Source organism: Coregonus lavaretus (genome assembly GCF_964263955.1).
Source record: "Coregonus lavaretus genome assembly, chromosome: 36".
Taxonomy (NCBI): Eukaryota; Metazoa; Chordata; class Actinopteri; order Salmoniformes; family Salmonidae; genus Coregonus; species Coregonus lavaretus.
The window spans coordinates 16187154-16199417 of NC_140023.1; the positions used below are offsets into that span (position 1 = coordinate 16187154).

General features: G+C 40.5%; 1 protein-coding gene across 1 annotated transcript; it reads right to left on the reverse strand.

Moving 5' to 3' along the window:
- Nucleotides 1-247: 247 nt before the first annotated feature.
- On the reverse strand, nt 248-9390 carry LOC311110945 (pituitary homeobox 3; the record flags this gene model as incomplete). Its single annotated transcript, XM_084153592.1, has 3 exons — nt 248-814; nt 2771-2976; nt 9282-9390. The coding sequence occupies 3 exons, from the start codon at nt 9388-9390 to the stop codon at nt 248-250; spliced, it is 882 nt and encodes a 293-aa protein (XP_084009718.1).
- Nucleotides 9391-12264: the final 2874 nt, after the last annotated feature.

A 12264-nucleotide genomic window follows, 5' to 3' on the forward strand; every position in this document is an offset into this window, starting at 1 on the left:
GAAGCGTGGTGGTCCATCAGGGGATTTTTTTCTAACTGTTGAAGCTTATTCCTGTTGTGTAGCATCAGTTAGACAAACAGCATCTTGTTAACCAGTCCATGGTGATGGTGATGTGTGCAGTTAACTCTGATTCACTGATGGAGCATAGCAGGGACCGGAAGGAGGAGAGTGAGAGGGGGGCAGTGGGTCTGAGAGGTTGGGGGGTTGGGGGGTACAGGGCAGGCTGGGTTGGAGTGGGTACATGTCTTCATACCGGCCGGTCCACTGCATACTGGCAAGGGCTTAGGTTGGACACTGTGTTTTGCACGGCTGGGTAGGCGAAGTTGGCGTGCTGCTTGGCCTTCAGTCGGAGGCTGGCCAGGCTGGAGTTGCAGGTGTCTCTGTACATGTAAGGACTTGCGGTGGTGGCGTAGGGGCAGGTGGCGGCGGTGACCGCAACTGAGTTCAGCGTGGAGCTGTTGAGGTTGCCCAGGTTGCCCAGGTTGTTGAGTCCCGAGCCCGGCACCCCGGCCACCGCCGAGGGCACCATAGAGGAGGCCATGTTCATGGAGGGGATAGAGCTGGGGGAGGAGAACATGGGCTGGGAGGACAAGGGGCTTACATTCATGGAGTTGAAGAAGGGGAAGCTCTTGGCTGACAGTGGGCTACTGGCCAGACTCTTGGTGGCCCAGTTGTTGTATGAGTAGCCAGAGTACATGTCATCGTAGGGCTGCATGAGTCCATTGAACTGGGCACCGAAGCCGTTTTTACACAGCTCAGCTTGCTGGTTCCTCTCCCTCTTCCTCCATTTGGCACGGCGGTTCTTAAACCATACCTGAGGGAGAAGGACAGAAAAGGGAAAAAAGGAAAATAAATATGGTATTTTCTTTTCAACATAGTCTGAGGTGGTAAAAATAGTTCTGAAACACAATAACATTTTGGTATGCAATGACTGAGACTATGATTCCTTTCAAATAGTTTAAGCAAGATTCTGTATACAGTAGCTGCAGACTTTTTAAAATAAAGAATAATCCAGAAAACTAAGTTGAAGTGTATAATCAAACAGTCATATTAGCCATGGTTTATTAAAACAAATTATTCACTTATTTGAATTATGCGCTCCCAGTGAAAGAAATGTCAAGCTGGAGCGGTCTTCACATTTTGTCATTTTAAGGTCCTATTTTTGGAGGGTATAAAACGGATTAAAGTTTTAATGGCAAATCTAAAATGAAGGTACTTAATTCAGTTCCCAATTGGGGAAATATGAATTTCTCCCTGAGCGTTCATTTTGTGGTGGAATTTTCTCTTTATCTCATAAAGACTTCAAAACTCCTCATTGAGAAGCAAAATACCTCTATTATAGGAATCCAATACAAAAATAATATAAATGGACTGTCATGTACAGTTAAAAATCTAATTGTATTAATCAAAGAAATATTATTCACATTTGAGTTATTCTAATCAAATCAAATAATTAAAGCCACCAACACTTCTGTGGCTAAATCATCTCCCTCCCTCTCTTCCTCATCTAATACTGCTGTGCCAGGCAAAGTATCTCATCCAAACCCTCAGTCTGTGTCTGCCAGCCGGCAGCCCAGGCATCTGTTGTGATAGTAATAGAATACTCTGGACTATTAAACGTGTGGGTACAGTGTACATAGCAGTGAATTTTCCATGGTACCCATTGACAGTAGGGGAAACCCCACTGTTGAGGAAGATTTCTCTCGCCTTTTAACACGACTCTGGGGCGATGTTGTTTAGGTGTTCATGGAAAAATCTGAATGTCAAATGGTAGTTGGATGGGGGGTTTGTGGCAAACCATACCTCACTTTCCTAAAACTGTCAAATGACTGACACAATCAGACACTCGCTGTGACCTAAGTACCCACGTCCATTGCTTACGACTCTCCTAAAATCTATTTTTCAGAATTCAGACAAGCTCTGACATATTTCATATTATACCTTTCATTTTATAATACTGTATTGGTTTAATTTAGTCTGAGCTGTATTGATATTATTAGAATCCAGTCTCATTGGACTCAGGACTCTCTGTACTGTAAATATACATATGCAATAGCAATTTCAGTTTTATTAAGAACATTATATGCAGCTATGTACTGTACATACACATTTGAAGGCAAGGAAGTAGCCAGCATGGATATAGAGGTGGTTTGTTATTCAAACATTTATTACAAACGCATTCGGTGTTAAATGCCATAAATCAAGATGACAGGAGAAGTATTCTGTATATGCAGGGGGAATCTGCGTCCATGTGGGATTAGGAGGGAACAAGTGGGGTCCTGCTAGACATTAGGACGTGTGTGGTCTGTTGTTCTTTCAAAATAACAACCAAGACTGTATGCTATGTGACCTTTAATCTAGCCAACATGAATTGGATCCATTACTAGGCAGGCAGGCAACGATTGTATTGTCATCCATCAAAATGTGAGCCTACCTGCTCCATACTGGGGGTGACCAAACCTCTGGGCTTGAGGGGACATTTCAGGGTCAGGAGCAGATCAACACACTTCTGACCTTTGTGACATGTGAAGCCTAGTTTTAGGTTGTTGAAGTCAAATGGCAACATTTTAAAATCCCTGCTCAGTTAGGTACATTTGTCATCTTTTAGATTTGTACCTTCAGGTGCCTTTTTACCTTCAGAATTATGTTGAAATTATATGTTTGAGTCCCACAAATGTATTGTTGAATAACAGCTAAACCATAAGGAAAGTGGGTTTGGATTATTCCACTGGCTCAGTATTGGCTAAGTAGTGATTCTGTGGGGACTCACCCTAACTCGCGCCTCTGTGAGGTTGGTCCACACCGCGATCTCCTCCCGTGTGCTCATGTCAGGGTAGCGGTTCCTCTGAAAGGTGGCCTCCAGCTCCTGGAGCTGCTGGCTGGTGAAGTGGGTTCTCTGCCTGCGCTGCTTCTTCTTCAGAGAGCCATCCTCTGCATTCGACTCATCTGTCTGGTTCTGGTGGGACTTCTCTGTGTCTGGGAGGCAATAACAGGGATGAGTAGTTATAATCAGAACAAAAAGCCCAAAACATAGCAAATCCTCCTTTTGTATAGCATCATAACTATCTATATTTCTTTACAATACTTCCAGACTTGCTCAAACATGTTTTAGAAAAATTGCATATTTCCATTCCCATCCAATATCAAGTATTTTGCACAAGAGCAGCAATCATCTCTACAGAGTGAAGTGTCTTCCCATTGAAAAGTTATCACACTTTCCAAAGCATATTGGCAATAGTCTGTGACTAATTTAAAATGTCATGTTACCAGGTGACCTATTTTATTTTCAATTAATTAATATAATGGACATGCTATTTGAAAATTTATGTATTTACATATTTTCAAATAATATGGCAAATTGTTTACAGTTTACACCAACTGTATTAGATTTGTGCAGTTCTGTTTGGAATATTTCAAGATTCATTGACTGTATGTATCCTCTTCTCAGAGTTGTCAAAAACAGATCAATAATTAAAATTGGCCCTGAAAGCCATCTGGCACTTACACCAGAACCAAACAGACTTGTTTTGTCTGGCCAAGATCCTTTCTCTCTTTATCTGAGTTCCGCAATTTGAGGACCCCACAGAAAGAGTGAAATTAGTTGGCTACCTAATCCCAGGGATAAGGCTTTTGTGACTGGGAAGGTTTCGGACTGTTTGGCAAGGGTTTATCTCTCTGGGAGCAGTAAGAAATAATCAGCAGGGTTTAAAAGACTCTACAGTGCCACTGGCAAAACCAATAGGACCAGGCTTTTGCTGATATCTACCAGTAAACTGACACTGGTTTAGCCATCACTTAGGCCAAAACCCCTTTTTCATCCCATGGCACAATCCAGGAGAGAGGGCAGACCTCAAAAACCTACAATAAAGGAATCTCACTGATGGAAGTAAATCAAGTCAATTTATTGAGCTTTTTTCTGATTGCGTTGTACTTGATCTCCAAATAGAATACATCTTTGAACATTGTAACTTTACTCACTGACATAATGCAAATACAATGAATCTGAATAGCTGTTTAGTTTTTCATGTGTAATACATTGCCGAGGGTATACTTAAGCAATAAGGCCCGAAGGGGTGTGGTATATGGCCAATATACCACGGCTAAGGACTGTTCTTATTCACGACACAACACAGAGTGCCTGGATACAGCCCTTAGCCGTGGTATATTTGTCACGACTTCCACCGAGGCTGCCTCCCCTCCTTGTTCGGGCAGGCTTCGGCGTTCATCGTCACCGGCTTACTAACCACTGCCGCCCCAATTATCATCATCACATTTGTCTTGTCTTGTCAATCACACACACCTGGTTCTAATCTCCTCATTAGTCCGTGTATAAGTGTTCCCTCTGCCCCCCTGTCCTTGTGGGTGATTGTTTGTATGTGAGAGTAGTGTAGCTCGGTGGAGCTACTCGTAACATTTTGTTGCCAGGGTAGATATTTCCCCTGTGCCTGTTTCGTTTGTCGCTATTCCAGCTTACTTTGTGTAACGAAGGAATAAACTCTGTATTTGGTGATTACCCTCCTGCGCCTGACTCCTTCCATCACACTCATCACAATATTGACCATATACCATAAACCCAGAGGTGCCTTATTGCTATTAAAAACTGGTTACCAAAATAATTAGAGCAGTAAAAATACATGTTTTGTCACACCCGTGATGGTATACGGTCTGATATACCACGGCTGTCAACCAATAATCATTCAGGGCTCGAACCACCCAGTTTATAAAAATGATTTGGCTACACTTTACACACCTATAGCACATGGGTTAATATTGATGGTGGTGTACAAATGTATAGTAGAAGGCATATATACAGTACCAGTCAAAAGTTTGGACACACCTACTCATTCAAGGTGGGATGGCGTATCGCTGCAGAATGCTGTGGTAGCCATGCTGGTTAAGTGTGCCTTGAATTCTAAGTAAATCACAGACAGTGTCACCAGCAAAGCACCCCCACACCATAACACCTCCTCCTCCATGCTTTACGGTGGGAACTACACATGCGGAGATCATCCGTTCACCCACACCGCGTCTCACAAAGACACAGCGGTTGGAACCAAAAATCTCTAATTTGGACTCCAGACCAAAGGACACATGATTCACACAGTCCCCTCTGAACAGTTGATGTTGAGATGTGTCTGTGACTGGAACTCTGTGAAGCATTTATTTGGGCTGCAATTTCTGAGGCTGGTAACTCTAATGAACTTATCCTTTGCAGCAGAGGTAACTCTGGGTCTTCCATTCCTGTGGTGGTCCTCATGAGAGGCAGTTTCTTCATAGCGCTTGATGGTTTTTGCGACTGCACTTGAAGAAATGTTCTGTATTGACTGACCTTCCTGTCTTAAAGTAATGATGGACAGTAGCTACCCCCCCCCCCCACCCCCACCCCCACCTTGTCACAACACAACTGATTGGCTCAAATGCATTAAGAAGGAAAGAAATTCCTGCTGAGTTGCATCCAAAGAACACCATACCTACTGTGAAGCATGGGGGTGGAAACATCATGCTTTGGGGCTGTTTTTCTGCAAAGGGACCAGGACGACTGATCCGTGTAAAGGAAAGAATGAATGGGGCCATGTATCGTGAGATTTTGATTTTTTACCAGCAACAGTGTGTGAAAACCTTGTGAAGACTTACAGAAAACGTTTGACCTGTGTCATTGCCAACAAAGGGTATATAACAAAGTATTGAGAAACTTTTGTTATTGACCAAATACTTATTTTCCACCATAATTTGCAAATAAATTCATTAAAGATCCTACAATGTGATTTTCTGGATTTTTTTTTCTCATTTTGTCTGTCATAGTTGACGTGTACCTATGATGAAAATTGCAGGCCTCTCTCATCTTTTTAAGTGGGAGAACTTGCACAATTGGTGGCAATTGGTACTTTTTTTCCCCACTGTACACACACACACACACACACACGTATATTATAGGCTATAGCCTCTCTTGGCTTTGCATTATGCACTAAGGCCCCAGCAATCTGAGGCATATTCTAATCACTAGGAGTGTCCTTGAGAATTTGCTTTGCCAGGTCGCAGTTGTAAATGAGAACTTGTTCTCAACTGGCTTACCTGGTTAAATAAAGGTGAAATAAATAAAAATAAATAAACTATAATTTTGTGAAAGAAATGATAAATTCCCAGCTACATAATCAAAACTGGTCTGAATAAAATATGCCTACTGTAACCAAGCCTCTGGATCTATACTGTACATTTACACCTATACAGTTAGTGTTTGTCATTTATAGAAGTTTCACTCATTTTGAAACTTCAGATGCCAATTGAGTGTGCCATTTGTCATTTAATAAGAACTAATTTAATTAAAATCGTCAGTATGTATTACATTTCTGCATTTAGTGGATACACAGGTTAGGGTTCTCATAATAAGTATCCAGAAGGATATAACATGGTTATTTGTTCAGTGTAGGCCTATATTTTTTTGTAATAAACTGGATCCCCATGATGGTGGACACCTGGGCCTCACCTCTGAAATATTACAGTGCCTTCAGAAAGTATTCACACCCATTTACATTTTTACATTTACGTCATTTAGCAGACGCTCTTATCCAGAGCGACTAACACCCCTTGACTGTTTCCACATTTTGTTGTGTTACAAAGTGGGATTAAAATGGATTTCATTGTCATTTTTTGGTCAACGATCTATACAAAATACTCTGTAATGTCAAAATGGAAGAACAATTCTAACATTTGGAAAAAATGAATGAAAAATGTAACCCTAATATATCTTGATTAGATAAGTAATCAACCCCCTGAGTCAATACATGTTAGCATCACCTTTGGCAGAGATTACAGCTTTGAGTCTTTCTGCGTAAGCTTCTAAGAGCTTTCCGCACCTGGATTGTGCAACATTTGCTCATTATTACTTTTCAAAATTCTTCAAGCTCTGTCAAATTGGTTGTTGATCATTGCTAGCCATTTTCAAGTCTTGACATAGATTTTCAAGCTGATTTAAGTCAAAACTGTAACTAGGCCACTCAGGAACATTCAATGTTATCTTGGTAAGCAACTCCAGTGTATATTTGGCCTTGTGTTTTAGGTTATTGTCCTGCTGAAAGGTGAATTTGTCTACCAGTGTCTGTTGGAAAGCAGACTGAACCAGGTTTTCCTCTAGGACTTTGCCTGTTCTTAGCTCTATTCCATTTATTTTTATCCTAAAAAACTCCCTAGTCCTTGCCGATGAAAAGCATACCCATAACATAATGCAGCCACCACTATTCTTGAAAATGGAGAGTGGTACTCAGTGATGTGTTGTGTTGGATTTGCCCCAAACATAACACTTTGTATTCAGGACAAAAAAAGTGAATTGCTTTGTCAATTTTTTTTGCAGTATTACTTTAGTGCCTTGTTGCAAACAGGATGGATGTTTAGAAATGTTTTATTCTGTACAGGCTTCATTCTTTTCACTCTGTCAATTAGGTTAGTATTGTGGAGTAATTGAATGTGTCGAGTACAGAGATGAGGTAGTCATTCAAAAATCATGTTAAACACTATTGCACAAAGAGTCCATACAACTTATGTGACTTGTTAAGCACATTTTTACTCCTGAACATATTTAGGCTTGCCATAACAAAGGGGTTGAATACTTATTGACTCAAGACATTTAAGCTTTTGATATTTTATTAATTTGTAAACATTTCTAAAAACATAATTCCACTTGGACATTATGGGGTATTGTGTTTAGATCAGTGACACAAAATCTAAATGTAATCAATTTTCAATTCAGACTGTAACACAACAACAACAAAAAACGTTCACCAAAAAATTATTATGTCAAGGGGTTTGAATACTTTCTGAAGGCACTGTAATATTTCAGAGGTGAGGCCCAGGTGTCCATCATCATGGGGATCCAGTTTATTACAAAATATATAGGCCTACACTGAACAAATACATTTACATTTTAGTCATTTAGCAGACGCTCTTATCCAGAGCGACTTACAGTTAGTGAGTGCATACATTTATTTTTTTTTATACTGGAATCGAACCCACAACCCTGGCGTTGCAAATGCCATGCTCTACCAACTGAGCTACATCCCATATATCATAAATAAGCGTGTATATCCTTCTGGATACATATTATGAGAACCCTAACCTTAAATGGACATTGAAAAACAAACTAATTGTTTGACTTTAACTATGCCAATATCACAAGAAAGAACAATGAATGAACTGATGGTTTATTTTTCTATATCTAAAAACTTTTCTAGAATGAATATTCCATTGTCAGTGAACAATACAAGTAAGCTACATTGGACATATTGCCTCTTGATATTTGGCTCCCACACACCTCGTTATCTTGATGGTTATAGTGCCTAATCCGTGGTTCACATACAGTATATGCGGGTTCTCCTAAATCCCTGCACTCACTCAGGGCCGTCCATTTCGGAGTAAGTTTACATTAGTCACACTAATGGAGTCTGTTGCAGACGCTGGATCCACAGAGATTTCATCTATTAGACCGCACGGGTATCACAAATATTAGCCTTTTCTCTCTGTCAAAGGCCTAATTTGTTATAAATTGTCATGCAGACGGTTGAAATACAGAGGCAGATATTTAGCTTTCAAGCCTGAGCAATCGTAGTTCCTCGGGATATTATTGTATGTCTAGGCCTATGACATTAGGCTATATTCAGTTCATTACGCACAGGTGTGTTTTAGATTATTTTCTAGGTTTCAATTGAGAGTTATTAATAGACCTACAGCACATCAGCGTGCAAAGACACGCACATGACAAAATGCCAAAAAGCTCCGCCAAAGCGCAAGGGGTCCATGCCAGATGTTTACAGTAGCTTCCATTAAAGTCTATAGTCGCTGCAGTTAATAACACTTGCTTTGTAAAAGCCAAGCGAGAAGAATAAACTTGCAACTTGAGTTCATGAAGGAAAAGAACAATTATCTAATGTGAATAATAGGAATATGCGCTATAGGTCTACAAAATATTAGCAAGCCAATTCATATTATGGTTGAATTGATATCCACACAATTACGCACATTAAAGGCGACAATGAATACCCTAATAGCTAGCCTATTGCAAGCTACATAAACAATTTTAGAAATTCGTCCTGATATTATAATAATAATTATTATTATAGCCCATTAGGCCATTATAATTCCTATTATTATTATCAAATTATTCGATTGGTTTAGACCCGCATGCATTAACATATATGCCTATTCTTCATCCAAAATGTCAGTCTGAGGACATTTAGTCAGTCATACACTCCTGTAGACCAAGCATTTGCATGGTAAACGTGGAAACTGACCGCTGTTGTCTTGGCCTTTGCATCCCTGATCATGTTGAGGGGTCCCAGAGTCCGAAAGCGATAGCGCTGGGCTACGGGCTTCACTGTCTGTCAGAAGGTTAAAATCCATAACCCCGGCCGCCAGGCTCTGCAAAAGGAAGGCAATACATTTCAATATTAGTCAATATGGCAAAATAATACAAGCATCCTCATATAAGTTTAGACGTCCAACCGAATTGGCATGACAAAAAAATAACAACAATAAAAAACAATATCAGAAAGAACAACTAATGACAACAATAGTTATGTTAATAATAATAATCCTGGATATGTAATATAAGAGATTGCAGTTCTTACATTTGCATATCAACACAAATTAAAGAGGGAATCTGCTGTCTATGTATATATCACAATTCTCTTTGCTTTTTAAAATCTGACAAACTGCTAGTGCTAATCATTGGCTATAGGCCTACTCAGCAGGTTTTAGAATATTCTCATATTTTGATAACATTCCGGTTGTTGATTGACTTTATCGAATTAAGGACATGAAACGGTCCATCTGTGAAATACCTATTTGATCAAATATAGGCCTGTATTCCGTGTTAATTACTACGAATGTGTTCTGTTAGTTCTATTTTTGTTCCTTTGCAGTTATATAGTTGTAAAATAAATGGTGACCGTTCAGACCTAAATAGCAACCTCGTGAGGGAGACTGATACGTAATGGAGCCTAAAATAACAGGTAGTTTATTTATACAAGCGCAGTTAACACCTTGAAGATATGGGGACACAATCACTCCCTCAAAGCTTCTTGAGATTTATGATCTCGTGGCTGGGTTTAACGACGGGGGTAGGTTCCAATCCACTTAGCCGCCTCTCAACTCCATTATGGGCGCTCCCAAAATGGGAGCTGCACCTAACGTGCATGGTCCGTACCAAATAAAATAAAATGTTCAAAACAAATTGTCACATGGGCAGAATACAAAATGTGTAGACTTTACCGTGAAATGTTTACTTAGGAGCCCTTTCCCAACAATGCAGAGTTAAAAAGTAAGAACAATTAACAAAATATAAAAAGGAAATAGTAACACAATACAATTACAATAACGAGACTATCTATGGACAAGGAGTACCGGTACCTAGTAAATGTGCAGGGGTACGAGGTAGTTGAGGTAATTGAGGTAATAAGTACATGTAGGTAGGGGTAAAAGTGTCTAGGCAATCAGGATAGCTAATAAACAGAGTAGCAGCAGCATATGTGAAGAGTGTGTGTGTGTGTGTGTGTGTGTGTGTGTGTGTGTATGTGTGTGTGTGTGTGAGAGAGAGTGTGTGTGTGGCAACAATATGCATGTGTGTGTGTTTTGTGTGTGTGAGCATATGTAGTGTGTGTGTGTGTTTATGTGTGTGTGTGTGTGTGTGTGTGTGTGTGTGTGTTGGAGTGTTTGTTTGTGTGTGTGTGTGTGTGTGTGTGTGTGTGTGTGTGTGTGTGTGTGTGTGTGTGTGTGTGTGTGTGTGTGTGTGTGTGTGTGTGTGTGTGTGTGTGTGTGTGTGTGTGTGTGTGTGTGTGTGTGTGTGTGTGAGCGTGTCAGTGTAGTATGTGTGAGTGTGTGGGTAGAGTCCAGTGAGTGTGCAAGAGAGTCAGTGCATAAAAAAGGGGGTCAATGCAAATAGTCCAGGTAGCCATTTGATTAACTATTCAGCTGTCTTATGGCTTGGGGTTAGAAGCTGTTCAGGAGCCTTTTGGTCCCAGACTTGGTGCTCCAGTACCGCTTGCCATGCGGTGGCAACAGTCTATGACTTGGGTGGCTGGAGTCTTTTACAATTTTTAGGGCCTTTCTCTGACACCGCCTGGTATAGAGGTCCTGTATGTCAGGGAGCTCGGCCCGAGTGATATAATGGACCGTATGCACTACCCTCTGTAGCGCCTTACGGTCGGATGACAGGCAGTTGCCATACCAAGTGGTGATGCAACCAGTCAAGAAACTCTCAATGGTGCAGCTGTAGAATTTTCGGAGGATCTGAGGGCCCATGCCAAATCTTTTCAGCGCATCGGTTTGAGTGTGTCAAGAACCGCAACGCTGCTGGGTTTTACACGCTCAACAGTTTCCTGTGTGTATCAAGAATGGTTCACCACCCAAAGGACATCCAGCCAACTTGACACAAATGTGGGAAGCATTGGAGTCAACATGGGCCAGCATCCCTGTGGAGCACTTTCAACACCTTGTAGAGTCCACACCCTGACGAATTGAGGCTGTTCTGAGGGCAAAAGGGGGTGCAACTCAATATTATGAATGTATTCCTAATGTTTTGTACACTGTGTATCATATACAAAGAGTGTATATACACTCAGTTTATATGTATATACATGCTCAAAGAGATATTCAATGTCTACTTTACCCATCTACCAATAGGTGCCCTTCTTTGCGAGGTATTGGAAAACCTCCCTGGTCTTTGTGGTTGAATCTGTGTTTGAAATTCACTGCTCGACTGAGGGACCTTACAGATAATTGTATGTGTGGGGTACTGTGATGAGGTAGTTATTCAAAAATCATGTTAAACACTATTATTGCACACTGAGTGAGTCCATGCACCGCATTATGACTTGTTAAGCACATTTTTACTACTGAACTTATATAGCCTTGCCATAAAAATTAAATACAGAGGGGTTGGGTTAAATGCAGAAGACACATTTCAGTTGAATGCATTCAGTTGTACAACTGACTAGGTATCCCCCTTTCCCTATAACAAAGGGATTGAATACTTATTGACTCAAAACATTTCAGCTTTTCATTTTTAATTAATAAAAAAAAAATGTCCTACAACATAATTCCACTTTGACATAATGGGAATTGTGTGTAGGCCAGTGACAAAAAATCTCTATTAAATCCTTTTCATACTGAACAAAAACATAAACGCAACATGCATCAATTTTACTGAGTTACAGTTCATATAAGGAAATCAGTCAATTGAATAAATTCATTAAGCCCTAGGGGCGCAGCCACGGG